General features: G+C 52.2%; 6 protein-coding genes across 6 annotated transcripts; 3 read left to right on the top strand and 3 right to left on the bottom strand.

Annotated features, from left to right (window-relative positions):
* Positions 1–60: 60 nt before the first annotated feature.
* On the bottom strand, positions 61–1,361 carry BDZ99DRAFT_566081 (uncharacterized protein; the record flags this gene model as incomplete). Its single annotated transcript, XM_033727543.1, has 4 exons — positions 61–182; positions 260–851; positions 1,041–1,205; positions 1,290–1,361. 4 exons carry the CDS (start codon positions 1,359–1,361, stop codon positions 61–63), a joined length of 951 nt encoding a protein of 316 aa, XP_033583196.1.
* A 254-nt stretch (positions 1,362–1,615) lies between these two features.
* BDZ99DRAFT_433272 (uncharacterized protein) lies at positions 1,616–3,957 on the bottom strand. The gene is made up of 3 exons (XM_033717391.1): positions 3,464–3,957; positions 2,132–3,413; positions 1,616–2,079 (listed from the first exon to the last, which is right to left on the bottom strand). Exons 1-3 carry the CDS (start codon positions 3,897–3,899, stop codon positions 1,716–1,718), a joined length of 2,082 nt encoding a protein of 693 aa, XP_033583195.1. The 5' UTR covers positions 3,900–3,957; the 3' UTR covers positions 1,616–1,715.
* Positions 3,958–4,174: 217 nt separating this feature from the next.
* BDZ99DRAFT_376973 (mitochondrial import receptor subunit tom-20) lies at positions 4,175–4,804 on the top strand (the record flags this gene model as incomplete). Its single annotated transcript, XM_033715049.1, has 3 exons — positions 4,175–4,490; positions 4,546–4,646; positions 4,697–4,804. 3 exons carry the CDS (start codon positions 4,175–4,177, stop codon positions 4,802–4,804), a joined length of 525 nt encoding a protein of 174 aa, XP_033583194.1.
* A 251-nt stretch (positions 4,805–5,055) lies between these two features.
* BDZ99DRAFT_131633 (uncharacterized protein) lies at positions 5,056–6,480 on the bottom strand. Its single transcript, XM_033712620.1, has 2 exons — positions 6,320–6,480; positions 5,056–6,259 (listed from the first exon to the last, which is right to left on the bottom strand). The coding sequence occupies exons 1-2, from the start codon at positions 6,456–6,458 to the stop codon at positions 5,388–5,390; spliced, it is 1,011 nt and encodes a 336-aa protein (XP_033583193.1). The 5' UTR covers positions 6,459–6,480; the 3' UTR covers positions 5,056–5,387.
* Positions 6,481–8,519: 2,039 nt separating this feature from the next.
* BDZ99DRAFT_494087 (Anp1-domain-containing protein) lies at positions 8,520–11,131 on the top strand. Its single transcript, XM_033723290.1, has 5 exons — positions 8,520–8,951; positions 9,062–9,744; positions 9,796–10,115; positions 10,168–10,628; positions 10,681–11,131. Exons 1-5 carry the CDS (start codon positions 8,839–8,841, stop codon positions 10,775–10,777), a joined length of 1,674 nt encoding a protein of 557 aa, XP_033583192.1. The 5' UTR covers positions 8,520–8,838; the 3' UTR covers positions 10,778–11,131.
* Positions 11,132–11,473: 342 nt separating this feature from the next.
* BDZ99DRAFT_566076 (Sec7-domain-containing protein) lies at positions 11,474–16,810 on the top strand (the record flags this gene model as incomplete). The annotated part of the gene is made up of 7 exons (XM_033727542.1): positions 11,474–11,855; positions 11,909–14,448; positions 14,498–15,136; positions 15,191–15,579; positions 15,627–15,733; positions 15,787–16,169; positions 16,221–16,810. The coding sequence occupies 7 exons, from the start codon at positions 11,474–11,476 to the stop codon at positions 16,497–16,499; spliced, it is 4,719 nt and encodes a 1,572-aa protein (XP_033583191.1). The 3' UTR covers positions 16,500–16,810.
* Between the last annotated feature and the right edge of the window lie 454 nt (positions 16,811–17,264).

The following is a 17,264-nucleotide window of genomic DNA, read 5'->3' as shown; positions in this document are numbered from 1 at the left end:
TCAACATGCCCAAAAGTCACAACCTTTGGACTATGCCACCAGAAACACTGATACCATGCTTCAGACAACGTCCCCGAAAATGTTCCGAGCAACATCGGCTGGAACGCCGTAGCCAGGGAGACGATCATAGGTGGAGTAGACGTTGTACTCATTGCTCTGGTTCGACACTCTCCAGCCAGCTGCTGATCCCTTCATCAACACCAAAATCCTGAGGTTAAGAACGAAACCTAAGGAAAACATGGGAGATGGGCCTACTTACACAAGTCATTTTGCGGGACGGGATTCTGGTAGTAGGATAGCGGCATGAAAGTGTGCTCCAGGCCCTCTGCTGCTTCGTGCTCGTGCTCGGGGGCAGGGCTCTCGTGATGCTCCTGCTTGATGACAACGTCCTGGCGCTGTCCATTGTCCTGGTGGTGCTGTCCATCATCTTCTTCGACAACCTCCTTCTGGACCCTGGTTGTCTTGCGGGCCCTCAGAGCCTTGACTGCACCGCCATTTGCCTTCGGCTTGGCGGGAGATTTGGCCTTAGCCACAGGCGCCTTGCGCTTCTTTGGGCTTTTCGGGGAAGCCTCGTCGTCCTCGTTGTGTTCATTCTCGACGTGATCCTGTCCCGGAGAGGGCATGGCATCAGCAGCATCGGTCGGAGTCACGCTGTCGTCCCTCTTGCGCTTTGAGATACCGGCCGTCTTGCCTGCTGCCTCGCCCTTTGTAGCTGCGGACTCGTTGGAGTTCTCCGAGTCCTTGGTGAATAAAGTCCCAGCAGCTTGGGCCTGCTTGAGGCGGGAAAAGCGCTTCGACGCCGCTCCAGGAGTGGTATAGCAAGCCTCCGCGATCACCTTCCAATCGAATGACTAGAGATAATGGTTGTCAGCTTTCTATCTTGACCAAACAGGAAACTCGTTGAGCGACCCCAGCCAGTGTTGTCTGAGTGTACACACTCGATCAGAAGGATGACAGTCATAGGAAGCTCATTGAGGCATTTCAGATGGCGTCATCCGAAAGTACACACTAAACATCGACGAAGAGATCCGTGCACATACCTTGCCAGCTTCGCCGCTGGTGTGCTTCACGAGCAACCAGAGGAGCTCATGAGCGCTGGGACCTGGGTTGGTGCCATCTTTGATCGCCTTCTGGAGACGCGACCAGCGTTTGGTGACTGCGCCTTTCTTGAGGTTGAGTGCGGACCCAACAGCGTCCCAGTTGATCTGTGCACTCATAGTCAGTACTGTTTGAGGTCTCCCAGCATGGTCACCAATCGGTCAGAGCGATCAGATCTTGTGGCCACTCACCAACGCGTTAGGCGGTCCGTTGATTGTCAAGATGAGATAGAGGAACTTGATGTTCTCGTCTTCGGAAGGCATTCTGACGAATACTACGGCCCGTAAATGTGAATGTGAGAGAGTAGAGGACAGCCCTGAGTAGCGATAGACGATGGGAAGACAGGTCGTCTGAGGCTGAGGAAGGATTGCAGAAGCTGAAACGTGAGAAGAACTGCTTTAAGTAGTAGAGGTAAGTGAGGCGGTGAACGTCCAAAGCGAAGATTCTTAGCGAGTTGTTTTTGTGACAACTCACTTTTTCGCACCACAGAGGCATGCATAACCGTAAATCTGAAACTGCAATGCATGAAGGACATGGGAAGCACGAATTCCCTTCAATCGATACTCCAAAGTATGGTAGATAACCAAGACTGCTTACATAGTTACTATTGAGGGCGTTCAGGAGGTCACGCCTAGACCAACAGGCCCATTGTTTGCTCGATTAGAAACACCTCCATCCTCCATGCCCTTCCCTATTAAGTCCTTGAAATCCAATCCAACTTCTGTCAGCATTGCTGCGTGTGCGTGCGCTTGGTCCATGCACTCTTTCCACAGCGGACTCTCGGTATCCACGCTGCTCAGCTGGCGTGCCAAGATTACGTTGAACTCGTCGATATGCTCTTTCGCCCACTTGATGCACGCGGACATCATGACGTGCGGGAAGCAGTTCTGGTAGATATGCACCGTATTCTTGATAATGGTAAAGTAGATGAAGGAGATTTGGTAGATATACTCAGGAAGGTGGCCCTCGAAGATGCATTGTCTGAAAACAATTAGCCCTGTAAAGAAAAAGGAAAACGTTAAGCGGTGCTCACCTAGATCGCGTCTTGATTACGGCACCCCTTGCTTCAAGATATGCATCCCTGGCTCTGTCCTCGAACCCGAGTCTGAAAACCCAGTGGACATGAGTCTTCGTCGACGTCAACCAAGAATTATCTTCAACCAATTGCCGTATCAGTACTGTTGCAAGCTTCGCAGCTCTTTCGTTGACTTTGAACGTGACGAGGTTCTGAGCAACAGCATTGCTCTTAATGTTCTTTGCCAATGACTTCAATTTCTCCACCCTGGAAACAGCTTTCTCAAAGCGTTGGAGAGCGATGTCGATGTCGAGGTCATCCAGCTGGCTCTCCACCCATCGAATGCTCTGCTGCTTCCCATCCACGTCCACAAACATACTTGACCTATGGTTGACTGTGCTTTCGGACAGACTCTCTAGGAGATCGGCTTTCTTTAAAATGCTTAGATCCCGAGTGGCAAAATAGTTGACTGAATCTTGCTGTTTTCCTCGCTCTTCAGTTTCGACCTCCATAGTCCTCCGAAGGTCTTCCAGAGTCTTGCGGTATGTAGAAAGCAAAGTATTCTTCTCGCTAACATCAGAGCCGTACACAGCAAACGTATACGATTCTGTGCCAACGCGGATATTGATCGCATCCGTTGTTCCCTTTCCTTCACGCTCACGACCTCCGGGGGCAGATCGAGAAGACAAATCTGCCATCTGGACGTCTTGAAGCGGCCAACACCGTTGCGCGACTAGTTGTGTCTGGATTTGGTTCTTCTTCTGCTTTGCGTCTCGAGGATTTTGCCCCGCCATATCTGCTCTCTTCTTCTCCGAGGCCACCAAGAAGTGGTCGTTTAGCAAGATCAAGTGAATCCGCCGCCTGATCTTCCAAGTTGCAGCGTTAAGTTCCACCCATTTTCCGGACTCGTGTATTATGTGCCGCCCAGGTATCGCGGGCAAGAACTTCTGTGATCCTTCAACGCGTTTCCACAAAGTCTGAAGATGCGAGTTCCACAGAGCCTCCAAATTGGCAACGGAGCTCCTATTGGCCTGCTTTCTTGCGGTTATGGCGTCCCCTCCCAAACCAGATGCAGATGTCGTCTGCCCCAATGTGCTCGTCAGCTCAGACATCAATGTCCTAAGCATCCGCATTTCGCCCTTGAGCTTCTCCGCCTCTTTGCTGATCTTGATGAATTGAGTTCGGTTCTGGTACACATTGTGCTGGAGGTCGGTCGAGGTGCGGTTCTTCAATTTACGTAGCTTGTCCTGGTAATCTCGAATGTCTTGTTCTGAAGCATCTGAGAGCAACGTGGCGACATCTACAGCACAGTGAGTACAGTGAAGCGTGCATATCAGAATGGCCACCTACACTGCTCAGGGCGCAAGTTTGGATCCCTTAGTGCCTTCTCGTCGACCTTCACTCGCTGCCCATCAGAGCTCCCAGGCGGCCTCCCATCCCTAGAAGGCGGCTGACTTGCATATTGGGTTGGTATCCCGGGCATCGAGGGCAGTGGTGGAGCTCCCGCGCCAAAGTCTGTAGGCAGATTCGTGAACCGCGTTGAGTACCTCCTCTTGACCAAGTCCGCCGTCTTCTCGCCCTGCGGCGGGCGCTGCCGGGGCGCGTCCGGTTCCCTAGGCCCAGGGCCACCGCCCGGTCGCAGACGCTCTGCTCCCGTGCCTGAAGAGAGGGTTGCAGCGGCTAGTCCTGTGGGCATAGGTGCGCTGATCTGCTTCGGGGCGCTGATTTTGGGGCGCACGGAACGCTTCTTGCGGAGGGAAATCCCCTTGCTCTTTTCCTCTGACATGTTGCCGGCAAGATATTTGCTGTAATGTGCTGTAGGGTAGTGTCGCAATTGCGGAGGCCGTGGGAACGTCGTCAGCATTCACCTCGACGTTGCTCGAAGCCAGCAAGGGCGACTGATGGCGCTCGGACTCCTGAGCGTGAACCTCTTTTTTCGAGACCTCCTCCATCCACGAAACCGTCGTTCTTCACCCCCATCAGTTCTCTCTCTCCGCCGCAAGCGCCTGATCTTCTATATAGTTCTTCGTCTTCTTCTGGTTTTCGAAAGTCGCTTTCAACATGTCTACCTCGCTCAAGTCCTCCACCATTGCCGCGGTGAGCGCCGGCGCCGTTGTCACTGGCCTGCTCGCATACGCCGTCTACTTCGACCACCGGAGGCGAACAGACCCAGATTTCCGGAAGGCGCTGAAGAGGGAGTCCAAGAAGCAGGCCAAGGCCGCGAAAGAGGAGGCCCAGTTACAGTCCGTGCAGCAGAAGAAGCTTGTCAGGCAGGCTGTGGATGCGGCGAGTGAGGAGGGTTTCCCTACGGATGCGGAGGAGGTCGAGGCATACTTCATGCAAGAGGTTGCGCGCGGAGAGCAACTGTGCCAGGATGGTATGATGCCGTATTCCGTGTGGCGTTGGTGAACAGATACTGATCTACTGCATAGGCGCAGACGCAATGGATGCAGCCTTGTGCTTCTACCGCGCTCTCAAGGTCTATCCTCAGCCCAGAGAGCTTATCACCATTTACGATAAGACCGTCCCGAAGGTGAGATCTTGTGGTATGCGCTCACAATTGTTCAAAACTAACGATCGCAGCCTGTACTTGACGTCCTGGCCGAGATGATTGCAGTGGACTCGAGCATTCCCATCGGCAAGCCAACCCCCGCCGGCTCCGCAGACGGTGCAGAGGGGGAAACGGATTAAGTCGACACTCGCTCGATCGAATTGCGCCGCTCGGTCTCGTAAATCGTCCCAAACGATACCGAATCACATCACTCGAAACTACTCCCACCTCTCTTGTGTGTAACACCGTTGTACATATACGCTCTCTGCTTTATGGAGTCTGGGCTGGGGAAAGATGCTAGGCATCTGTTGTTTGAATAGACGAGGGGAGCGCGACATGACGGCGACGCTCGGCCGTCTACAAAGTTAGCCAGGGGCACATCAAAGCATGCAGGAACGGAAGTTTATGCTGCCGGGAATTTGGAAGCCATTGAACGGATAGTCTACACATCCGCAATCTGCTTCACGAGTGCAAGCGTGCCCAACTCTGACAAGTTTAGGCTCATTAACGTGATGTGTGCAGTAAAGTATTCAAAGTGACATAGTTTCTCTTCAATGTTGAAAAGCTCTCTTCATCTTTTGTTACCGAAGGCGAAGCGGTGGAATACTCTCGACTAGAGCTTGAGCGCGCTGGGAGCGCTCCGATGCTACCATTTCCGCATTACAAAACGCCAACGCTATGCACAAGGAAATAACCACTCCCAGAATCCTTTTCTAAAACTCTTCAACCTGTCATCTCCACCTCCTTCGTAATATTAGGACCCCGAAAGCCTCCTTGCCCACTGCTCAGCACGTCCTTGTACTTCTGCTCAATTGATTCTTTTACTGCCTCCTTTACGACAGTCACAGAAGCGACAGCCGCGTGCACAGCCTTGTCCAGCAAAACATCCGCAGCGCCTCCGGTCTCTCCTTTCATCCAGATCTCAGTAATCTCGTCTCGCCCAGCCAGATATCCGACCACGCACGCTGCCACCATATCCTTATGCTCCGCCGGACAGGGGTCTAGCACCAGCGACTCCCCCTCTTGTAACCCCTCTTCCGTCTTTCCCTTCCCCTTCGCATCGACATCCCGCACAACTGCAGCTACGCCCCCAGAGACTAAATCCACACAATCAATCCCCGCGTCCGCAATCGCCGCGCTAGCTACCGTAATCGTGCCCGCAAGCACACTCATTAAGCCCCAACCACCCCCTCCTGCCCCGCTACTTCCACCCACAAGGCCATCCCCCCACCACCCATCCTCCTCTCCCTCAATCACGGTCACGATGACCTCTACTCCGCTCTTTGGCCACCGCTCCCCTATTACTACGCCACGAAGCGCAGTCTCTAGATGCACGCCCAGGTCTCGCTCTGTAGAATCGCGGATGTAGCCCCGCCGAGCGCGGGTAGCGAATGGCGCAAACTTGACAGTCGTTGAGAGAATGAGGTGAGGGCTGAAGGGTGCAGACCGCGGGAGGGGCTTCGGGCCATGGACGGCACAGGTGAGCTTGAGAGATGTGCGGGATGGTGTAAGGGTTTTCGTGGGCGGGGCGGAGGGAGGAGAGAGCTCGAGGTAAGCGGAGCCAGAGGCTAAGGGGACGAGGCCGGTCTTGAGGACTGGGAGATTGGTTAGCAAAGCAATAGCAGGCTTGAATCAAAGAGAAATGGTGTATATACAGATCTTGCGCAGCTCGTCTGGCGCGCGAGTGCGCGTTGGACGCTGGGATGCGAGCGAGTCTGCTGGTGTCGCTGGATTTACAAAGACAGGTGCGTTGGTCCCACCACTGGGGGCGTTTATCCTCCTCCGATCTGTCATTTCTGCGGTATGTGTAGCACATGATATCATGAATTGATCGCGGGTTGGAAAATAATGAAGTTGAGGCCCGAGCTCCGGCAAATCTTGGCGCGCTAAGTCGTCTCCCACACTTTTCTCCGACCTCGAGCTTCTCTTCCACTCTCCACCTTCCATCTCCAACTCAACAATCCAGGTGCGCACAACCCTCCATGGTTGCCGCACCACCTGGCCCTAGATCTCTTGAGGCATCTGGGGCATCGCTGTAATTCTTGTAAGTGTGCTGCTCTCTCTCCCCTCCCGTTTGAGTTTTCATGAAGAAATCCTATCCAACCAGTTCCGGCGACTCCTGAGCCATTGAACAACATGCACTACCATCTGAACATACCTTTACAAGTCACTTTTAGTATGATATCTGCTATGGGTCTCAGCTAACGCGCTTGCGATAGAAAATTTTCTGCGGCGATTCGAGATGAGGATTCTCTCTTGGCGACGACATCCCACACTCGCTCACAAGCTCACGATGCCATGGCGTGGACGGCACATCTAGAACCACGAGCGAGGTTTAACAATGACCAACCTGGACATCGGAGCCCAAGCTGTAGACGTGTGGGTTTTGCTATTTAGATGCTAATTAGTACCTTTGTACAGTTTAACCACATCCTCTTTCACGTAAGGTACGTACCACTTCTTCCTCGTCTTTCACTTTCCAACCTGCTCCTATATGATGAGTGTATTATTTCAGTTCTGCTACTGAACAACCTTGAGGAAACACATACCAACTTACCAATTTGTCTGATTACGGAGATCCAATACTCAACTTCTTGTTCCATGCGATCGGTCATTGCAGATGCTAACCTCTGGAACTTTAGTAGGCGAACATGCTCATCGCAGCCGGTTTTCACGAAGCCATTTTGCGTAAGCTTTATAATTTCATCGATTCTCCACGCCATGATGAAACTTAGTCTATCCATTCAATGATGCCCTCCCCGCCAGGCCGCCCTCCCGCACTCTACTAGCTTCGGCTGGAAGGACGAGTTGTGGAGTTTTACGGAAGACATCTCTGTTCGATTGCTGTTCTTCTGGATGTAATTGCGGTCTTCGAGTTGGGGGCTGTACGGTTCCGTCTTGGGGCTGTGCAGACCTTCAGCCGGCGGCGGGCATGACTAAAACCGGCTTTTCTGAGCATTGTTCACGGCATTCACTGTCACGATCAAGCTTTTCACGCACAATACTGATTTGATTACAGAGTCTGCTTTCTCCACGTCCATGCCGAAACAGATACGTCATCTATAGTCAGTCATCGGTTTAATCGTATGATCTGAGATTCGAGAAAGGACGTGCTAGCCTCGTGTTACACAAGGATCCACAGGCGAGCAAGAGGTGGATCAACATCGATATATTATTGAATGTCAATTTATATCGTGTGGAACCGGGCAACAGTGACCTCTTTCAGCCGACCAGGCTTATGTGATGCCGTACTACGTCTCTCTGTCTCCCATTCGCACCCGTCCGCGTTCGCTTTGTCCCATGGCCGCCAGACAGAGTCACTCCCAACGCAAAGGACGGATGAAACTGCGACGACAATCCCTGGCGGGAGGCGGTCGAAGGAGCAAGGGCAGGACGTTGCGCTTGTCCTTCGCAAAGACCCATAGGCCTGTCAATAGACGCGTTAATGTATGGAATAATATGATGTAGAACATAAGAGGCAATAATGACACAACACGATGTGAAGATTCGACTATCATTCCTCTCACCGCGCTAAGCACATCGAGCCATGCCGCAAATACTGAACCCCTGCGCACATGGCGATAGCTGTCTTTCGCCGCCCTTGCTAACAGCGCCCGTATCCGGCTTCCCTGGTGGTGCAACGCGGAGTGGCCTTCTGAAATTGGGCCTGGGGTGCACAACGGGGCCCAGCGACCGACTCTGCGTGCCAGCCAGCTGCCTCTGCCGCGAGGTTCATGGGGCCACGGGTGCGGAGGAAGATCGCCGGCGTATGTTTCAACTAACAGCGGACACTTGGCAACATTTCCGACGCCGCTGAGCTGACTCTCCTGCGCGCAAAGCTCAACTGCCCCTATTCCTGAATCCTCCCTAGCCGCATCGCCGTGTGGCTATCTCATCACCCATCGTCTGCCCCGTTACCCGTTGTGGCTGCTAGCGAAATTGTCACAGGCTGGATATCTTCGAAGCTCGCGCCCTCAGAAACCCTGACCCCCAAACGAATCCGAGAGCGTATTTTTCTTCTCCACGCCGCACGCTGGCTACGATACCATTGCGACTCCCGCCTACCGCCGCCTCGACTGCTAACGACGCCCGCGCAACGCCCGCTTCATTGCTACGAGTTGGCGGGTGAAGGAGACGGGGCTCGTTCTGGTGACATCTCCTCTCTCTCTGCTGGATGCTGCCATTACATGCATCACCCAGAGGAAAGATGCATAGACATGCCTACCCGAATGGGCATACCGCACTTCCGATGGGTGGCAGCGGTACCTTTGAAATCCAACCCCACAAGTACGCCCTGCTTCTTTCACCTCCATCTGCGAGCGCGTCGCTGCGACTCCACCAATAAACATGCTGCCCTTCAGCACATCTGAAGTTGAAGCTAATATCTTTAGTGATAGATTTCAGCCTCGATCCCATGCCTCCACGCGGAGGCGCCGGAGCAATATTATCAAAGCGATAGGCGCGGCCACCGCTGTACTAGTCATCCTCTACTTTGTTTTCCCTTCACTCATCACGGGTGCAATACCCGTCCTATCCTTCGGTCTTCTCGCCGGCTCCGAGGACTTCCAGCTTGAAACAGTCCGATACTATGATTTAAACAATGTACAGGGGACAGCAAGAGGCTGGGAGAGGGAGGAGAGGATACTGCTTTGCGCCCCTCTACGAGACGCGGCGCCACATCTTCCCATGTTCTTTAGTCACCTCAGGAACCTGACATACCCTCACAATTTGATTGATCTAGCATTCCTCGTGGGCGATTCCAAGGACAATACACTACAACTTCTGAATGATCTCCTAGTAGATGTACAGAAGAACGAAGACCCTAAACAGCAATTCGGGGAAATCTCCATCCTGAACAAGGACTTTGGTCAAAAAGTGAATCAGGATGTGGAGAGTCGACACGGTTTCGCGGCACAAGCCGGGCGACGGAAGTCTATGGCACAAGCCCGCAATTGGCTTCTAAGCGCAGCCTTGCGGCCAACACACAGTTGGGTGTACTGGAGAGACGTGGACGTGGAAACTGCTCCGTTCACTATTCTGGAAGACTTGATGAGGCACAACAAGGATGTTATTGTCCCCAGTAAGTCTACATGATACAACTAGTCACATCACGAGCTTATGATACTTGCAGATGTATGGAGACCACTACCTGATTGGCTCGGAGGCGAACAACCGTACGACCTGAATTCATGGCAAGAGTCCGAAACTGCTCTTGCTCTCGCGGAAACACTAGACGAGGATGCAGTCATTGTCGAGGGATACGCCGAATATGCCACATGGCGGCCGCATCTGGCTTACCTGCGAGATCCTTATGGTGATCCAGATATGGAGATGGAGATCGACGGAGTTGGTGGAGTCAGTATCTTGGCAAAGGCCAAGGTCTTCCGCTCCGGTGTCCATTTCCCAGCTTTCAGCTTCGAGAAGCATGCTGAAACAGAGGGCTTCGGCAAGGTAACATCAACTTTCATTAAAAATGGGCATCTTCAGCTAATTTGATTTCTAGATGGCCAAACGCATGAAGTTCTCAGTAGTCGGTCTGCCGCATTACACCATTTGGCATCTTTACGAGCCTAGTGTCGATGATAGGCGACACATGGAAGAGATGGAGAACGAACGTAAAGCCAAGGAGGCGGAAGAGAAAGCCAAGAAGGAGCGACTTGATAAGATACATGATCAGTTTGAGAATCCGAGCGGCCAGTGGGATGATGATAAGACCAATATTCGTGATATGGCGAAGCAGGAAATTGTCAAGGAGGTCAGTGGTGAGGAATCAGAGAAGAAGCCTGAGAAGAAGCCGGAGCAGCCTACAGAAAAGCAGGCAGAGAAGAAGCCCGAGGAGCAGGCGGAGAAGAACCCAGCGAAGAAGGCGGAAGAAGAGCCAGCGAATGAGGCGGAGAAGAAAGTAGATGAGCATACAGAGAAGCACCAGGAAAAGCTGTCGGAAAAGGAGCCAGCGGATGAAGCGTACGTGGATATGCTGATCCTTCCCTTGAACCAAGACTAACACATGGTATAGAAAGACGGAAAAGACCAAAGAAATCAAAGCGAAAATCGTCGACCCTTTTGATGAAATCCCAGTAATAGGGAAGAAAGATGCGGCGCCGGAGTCGTGATAACGATTGTACGGCCATACACATTACATTCAACTGCAGAGCTTATTGCAAGCGCCTTTAGCGTTAATCGCTCACTTTTCTTCAATTACTTGGTAAAGCTCTAAGAGCTTCACGGGCGCTGTTCATTGGATTCTGATGATCACACGTCGGGCTAGTCCCCTCCGAGTACGAGCCGGTATCACAAACGTATGCGATGCATATCAGCTTCAATTCTATTTCTACTTGCGATTTTCAAGGAGTTGAGGCCCGGCAATTGGGGGTTGGACCCTGTATATAGACTTCCCCTGCATCTACGGCGTTTGTTGAAAGGACGAGATGCGTGTTGTAACAATAGTAAACCCACACATGACCCGAAACTGCTTCTCTGATATTTACGTGAAACTATGAATCTAAACGTGTTTTAGTGTCTTTTTCAAGCATCCTCACAACAGAAAGCATCTAGGTGGCCTTAAATGCTTCGCGCGGATTGGTCTTGGCATATCACTGGAGCACTTCCCCTTCCTCCCAGGCACCTCTCGAACGCGCCTTCGGCCCAATCAGCAGTCCCTTTCCGCTCAACTTGCCACGAATATGTTGTCCTTGCACAGTCATGGTCGCCGGCGTCCTTAAATGCAAACGTTCCCCACGAAATCCTTAGTCACCGCCGCCCTGGATCCTTTCTTACATCTACCTCCGCCGAGAAGTGAAGCTTCCAGCATGGCCAACACCAGTGGACAGGACGGCTCTGTATCCGCCTTAGAGCATTCAATCATGTCTTTCGAAAGACCACCTCCGATTTCAGTCGCTGTAAATCCAGTGGCTCTCGTCGTCACAGAATGTATTACAGTCACCTCCGCGATGCGGAAGCACACCCGCTGGGCGCATTCCTCCGTATCTGCAATACTTGGAGGGAGCTCGAACAAGGCGCCAGCCGTTCATAGACGGGAGAGGTCGGGTCAGGGTATCGTCAGCCCTTCCGAGCAAGAAGATGCTGTGGCCAGTCGATGGGGCTTAAGGGGAAAGAAGGGCAAGAGCATGCAGGACAATCCTTTGATGTCTGCTTTTGCGCGTCTAAGGAATGACCTCAAAGGCTGTAAAGGTATACACGTCTTTTTTGGAGCCAATTTACTTCATAATGCTAATAATGTGTAGATATTCGAACATTTGATACCCCCTCCCTCCTCCACCCTTTCCTACAGGTCATCCGCTCTTCCTCGACTTCAGCACCTATCACATCGCTTGCACTTATTGCAATTACTAAATTCCTCTCATACAACATTATAAGTCGAGACTCGCCGCGACTCTCAGAAGCTATGCAGCTGCTTGCTTCTGCAATTACACATTGCCGATTCGAAGCCAGCGATTCTGCCGCGGACGAGATAGTTCTCCTCAGGATATTGAAGCTCATGGAGGGCATGATATCTGGACCAGGGGGTGCCATACTCGGTGACGAAAGCATCTGCGGCATGATGGAATGTGGATTGAGCATGTGTTGCCAGGCCAGGCTCTCAGAGCTTCTCCGGAGGTCTGCAGAAATATCGATGGTCTCGATGTGCCAGGTGATATTCGAAAGACTCAAACATTTGGAAGTCGAGGCCGGAGAGGAGCCTGGAGCGCTGGAGGAAGATACGAAGGACGACATGGATGCTGTCAGAATGGAGCCTTCTGTGAACGGGACCAGCCTCGCAGTTCCCGCGCCAAACTCAGAGGAAGGTCGGCAGTCGAATAGTCTGGAAAAGGGCCCACAAGAGGGCGACGATTCGATCGTCGACGTCAGTGGTAGTACCCTGGATTTGACAACAACCGCTGCAGTAGAGGAGGACAAGCCTGTGGAGATCAAGCCATATTCGCTGCCCTCGATAAGGGAGCTTTTCCGAGTACTTGTCAACCTACTGGATCCACACGATCGACAGCACACCGACACAATGAGAGTAATGGCCCTGCGGATAGTGGACGTAGCACTCGAGGTAGCTGGGCCTTCAATCGCAAACCACCCGAGTTTGGCCAACCTAGCAAAAGATACCATGTGCCGACATCTTTTCCAGCTGGTACGGTCAGAGAACATGGCTATCTTGAACGAATCCCTTCGCGTGGCCGGAACGTTAGTAGCAACCTGCAGAGGCGTCCTGAAGCTACAGCAAGAGTTGTATCTATCCTACCTGATTACTTGCCTGTTTCCTCGAGTAGAGATACCTTTGGAACCTGGCATAGAGCCATCATTATACGAAGGTGTCCCGCAAGCTCCGAGTCTAGTAAAGCCTCCTCCCTCTCTAGCCAGCACCAGCGGCCGGTCGACCCCTGTCCCAGTGAAGGACCGACAGCGATTAGGCCTAGAAGGAGGCTCCAGGAAACCGGACGCAAGAGAGGCAATGGTGGAAAACTTGGGAGCCTTAGTCCGCATCCCTTCGTTCATGGTCGAGCTATTTGTCAATTACGATTGCGAAACAGATCGTAGCGACCTATGTATGGATATCGTGGGGCTTCTGTCGAGGAACGCCTTTCCCGATTCTGCAACTTGGAGCACAGTAAATGTTCCTCCATTATGCCTGGACGCTCTTCTTGGGTACGTCCAGTCCATCGCAGACCGATTGGAAGACAAGCCTGAATCCGAAGGGTATCCTGATCCCGCCCATCTGCGGGAAGAAAGAGCACGCAAGAAGATCATCATCCGTGGAGCAACTAAGTTCAACGAGAACCCAAAGGCCGGAATCGCATTCCTTACGTCCCAGGGCATCATCAAAGATCCAAACGATCCCCGTTGCATAGCCGAGTTTGTCAAAGGCACCGCTCGCGTGGATAAGAGGGTGTTGGGAGAATACATTTCGAAGAAGTCAAACGAAGCAATACTCAGTGCTTTCATCGATCTTTTCGACTTCACTGGCCAGAGAGCAGATGAAGCTCTGAGGCAGCTTTTGAATTCGTTTCGTCTTCCTGGCGAGTCAGCACTGATTGCGAGAATCGTTACGGAGTTTTCTGAGCAGTATTGTGCCAAAACGATGCCAGAAGGAATTGCAGACAAAGACGCAATCTTTGTGCTGACGTACGCAATTATCATGCTGAACACCGATCAGCATAACCCCAATATGAAGCAGGCCCGGATGTCCATTCTAGATTTTTCAAAGAATCTCAGGGGAGTCAATGGCGGGAAAGACTTTGATCCGGAATACCTTCAGGACATCTACGACTCGATAAAGACCCGTGAAATTATCCTTCCTGAGGAGCACGACAATCGGCATGCGTATGAGTACGCCTGGAAAGAGCTACTACTCAAGATTCACTCTGCTACAGATCTGGTCATATGCGAAACTAACATATATGATGCAGATATGTTTGCTGCAACATGGAAGCCTATTGTGGCGACCCTCTCGTATGTCTTCATGTCGGCAACAGATGATGCTGTGTTCTCTCGCGTCGTTACTGGATTTGACCAATGCGCTCAAATCGCTGCGAAATATGGCCTAAGCGACGCCCTGGACCGTATCATTTCTTGCTTGTCCTACATCAGCACACTGGCCCCTGAAGTGCCTCCCAACACTTCCTTGAACACCGAGGTTCAGGTTGACAAGAAGAGCGTCATGGTCAGTGAGACAGCCGTCAAATTTGGCCGTGATGGAAGAGCACAACTTGCCACCGTCGTCCTCTTCCAGGTCATCAAAGGAAACGAAGCATCAATTCGAGACGGCTGGGATCGAGTAAGTCAAGCCACACTACATGTCGCGATATATGAGCTGACAGAGAAAGCTAATCCACATAATGTTGAATCTTTTCGTCAATTCATTGATACCCCCGTATTTCTTGTCTTTCCAAAAGACACTTGCCTTACCGCCTATCCCTCTACAAAGTCCTGCACAAATCATCGATCGCGCCGAACGGCCAGCCGATACTGGCATCTTCTCAGCATTGACGTCGTACGTGTCAAGCTTCGCAAACGACGAACCTCCAGAGCCGTCCGATCAGGAAATAGAGTACACGCTTTGCACCGTTGATACTGTCAAAGAATGTCATTTCGAGGACATACTCTCCAATATCAGCCAGCTTCCGATTGAGTCACTCAAGTCTTTACTTATCTCTCTCCTGGAGCAAATCCCAGAGGATGGCTCACCTCGAGTAATCGTTGTGAAGTCAGATATCCCGCCGACTACGAACCCAAGGCAGAACGGAAACAAGAACAAGTTCAACCAGCCAGTGTACGATCCCAGCCTTGTATTCGTGCTCGAACTGGCCACCGTGCTGGCGTTGCGAGACGAAGAGACTGTCCGCGAGTTGGCGAAAGATGTTACGGATGCTTTAGAGAGCGTCATAAGAGATGCGGCTAAATTGCACTCCGTGGTGACAGCAAGATCTGTTTACTATCTTTTGAGTCTGCTAAAGGCAAGCAATGTAGGTTCTTGTCCGATACCTCCTCTGTCTCGTGATGATACTAATTAGCGCTAGGACTTTGATTTCATCCGGGCTCCTGTGGTACTTCATACCTTCTCAAGCTTTGACCCGCAGCTTTTGAAGAAGTGCGCTCAGCCGTTACTTAAAGGCCTTGCAGATTGTATCAAAGGTCCAACTGGTCTGCGCAGCGAGATGGCGAACTCGCCAGACTTCTGGTCCATCCTCAACACGTTACGCTCGGTCCCTGAGGCAGCTGGGGACGTGTTCCAGATCGTTGAAGAATTGGCAAATTCCACCCACCCGGGAATCACGGCGGATAATTATGAGGCTGTAATTACTTTGCTCAACGAGTTCGCAACTGATGGCCAAGTTGGCGCTCAGCAAGAACAGCGGCGAGACCAAAACGCGAGAAGAGGCAAGCCAGCTAAGCCAAAGAAGCCCGAGTATGTATCAACATAGAATCGAGACGTTCTTTGCTAATTAATCGCAGAACGAATGAAGCAGTGATTCGTGGCACTCAGTCGATGAGCATTATCTACCAAATGTCAAGCCGGGTTCCTAATTTCATTATACAGTCACATCTCGAACCTAATGAAGGTAAGAGATTTGTCTACTATTTGCAAGCTCTTCAGATTGCTAACAACACTTAGCGTGGACTGCGTACTGGTCGCCCATTCTGGTGGCGCTCACAAAGCAATGCCTCAACCCTTGCCGAGAAATTCGACAACAGGCATTTGCTTCTCTACAGCGAACGTTGCTGTCTAACGAGCTAGCCTCCCCAGATCACAAGGAATGGACGGACATCTTTGGAGAAGTCCTTTTCCCACTCATCACGCAGCTACTGAAGCCGGAAATTTACCAGTCTGATCCAGTAGGCATGAGTGAGACGAGAGTCCGAGCTTCGACGCTGCTCTGCAAAGTGTTCCTGCACTATCTCGTCATGCTGTCAGACTGGGATGGGATGCTCGATCTGTGGATCAAGATCATTACCATTATGGATAGGCTCATGAACAGCGGGCAGGGTGACAGTTTGGTAAGCATGGAACATTCTTGATGCGTATAGTCAATGGCTAACGATGCATAGGAGGAGGCTGTTTCGGAAAGCTTGAAGAATATTCTATTAGTCATGTCGAGCGGTGGTTTCCTGGCTCCGCCGGACCAGAAGCCCGAGCATGAAGAGTTGTGGAACGAGACGTGGAAGCGTCTGAACAGGTTTTTGCCCAACTTCTTCGCGGAGCTCTTCCCGGAGGAGGCGCAGAAACCGCCGCCAGCAGTAAAGAAACCGGTTGCGGAGGAGAAGCCGGCAGAGGCGGCAGAGCCCGCAGAGGCAGAGGCAGCAGACGAGGAAGCGGCGGCGGAGTGAGTGGAGAGCGCGCCGTTGCCGAAAAAGTGGGCAGGCCGTCATGCTAAACTTGGCCTTAGCGAACTACACAAACACTTTGTGATGGTGAGCCGCAGTGGCCAGGAGAAGAGCATGGGATAGTTGGGATCGCTCTCTTTTGGTGTTGTAGCATAGCAGACTATTGCCAGTAGTCCAGTGGCGTGGAGCAAAGATAGGCGCATTTCATCGTTGGAAGGGGTAGCGTCTTGGAGTGCGATTGTTCGACGATAGCAAAAAGCTGGTGGTCAGGAAGGCCCCGGTGCACATCAATATACCTGCGAGGTTTCTGAAACACGGCATGCCTTTGCTGGACGTGACCGTGGATTGGAGGGATCCTCCACATGCCGAAACCGCGCCCAGGTCTGGATCCCACCAATAGCGCAGCGAAGCCCGGCGTGTGGACTTCCTGTCCGGGATGGGCTGCGGGCACTTTAGCCAGTCTGTTTGTAGGATGCGTGAGGATTTTGGACAAGGTGACGATGCTGGAGGGTCCAGGATCGCAGTTGGGGACGAGAGCCCTCTCTTAGGGGCACCAACGCTGTCCTGCGCGGCTCCTATGCGGCTTCCAAAGCACGGCTTCCAACGTCGCTGTACAAGGGTATCATGTTTGCTGGGTCTAGTGACGAGAGACGCCCTCGTTTGGGCGCAATCTCCTGGTCCTCGGCTGGCCGCCATATACTAAGCAACTGAGGGACCCGTGGATATCACCACGTCCCGACCCGCCCGAACGCTGTCCTTCTGTTCACC

This window comes from Mytilinidion resinicola, assembly GCF_010093595.1.
Source record: "Mytilinidion resinicola strain CBS 304.34 unplaced genomic scaffold BDZ99scaffold_2, whole genome shotgun sequence".
Classification (NCBI taxonomy): Eukaryota; Fungi; Ascomycota; class Dothideomycetes; order Mytilinidiales; family Mytilinidiaceae; genus Mytilinidion; species Mytilinidion resinicola.
Note: the sequence above shows the minus strand (reverse complement) of the source record. Positions and strands in the feature narration are given on the sequence as shown.

What these genes read in the sequence shown, in the direction of transcription:
- BDZ99DRAFT_433272 (XM_033717391.1), bottom strand. Translation starts at nt 3,899, where the DNA reads ATGTCAGAGGAAAAGAGCAAGGGGATTTCCCTCCGCAAGAAGCGTTCC. An exon ending in AAACTTGCGCCCTGAGCAGT is followed by an intron (nt 3,414 to 3,463) that starts GTAGGTGGCCAT and finishes ACTGTGCTGTAG; the next exon opens with ATGTCGCCACGTTGCTCTCA. An exon ending in GTAATCAAGACGCGATCTAG is followed by an intron (nt 2,080 to 2,131) that starts GTGAGCACCGCT and finishes AATTGTTTTCAG; the next exon opens with ACAATGCATCTTCGAGGGCC.
- BDZ99DRAFT_131633 (XM_033712620.1), bottom strand. Translation starts at nt 6,458, where the DNA reads ATGACAGATCGGAGGAGGATAAACGCCCCCAGTGGTGGGACCAACGCA. An exon ending in AGACGAGCTGCGCAAGATCT is followed by an intron (nt 6,260 to 6,319) that starts GTATATACACCA and finishes CCAATCTCCCAG; the next exon opens with TCCTCAAGACCGGCCTCGTC.
- BDZ99DRAFT_494087 (XM_033723290.1), top strand. Translation starts at nt 8,839, where the DNA reads ATGCTGCCATTACATGCATCACCCAGAGGAAAGATGCATAGACATGCC. An exon ending in TTTGAAATCCAACCCCACAA is followed by an intron (nt 8,952 to 9,061) that starts GTACGCCCTGCT and finishes CTTTAGTGATAG; the next exon opens with ATTTCAGCCTCGATCCCATG. An exon ending in AAACAGAGGGCTTCGGCAAG is followed by an intron (nt 10,116 to 10,167) that starts GTAACATCAACT and finishes TTTGATTTCTAG; the next exon opens with ATGGCCAAACGCATGAAGTT.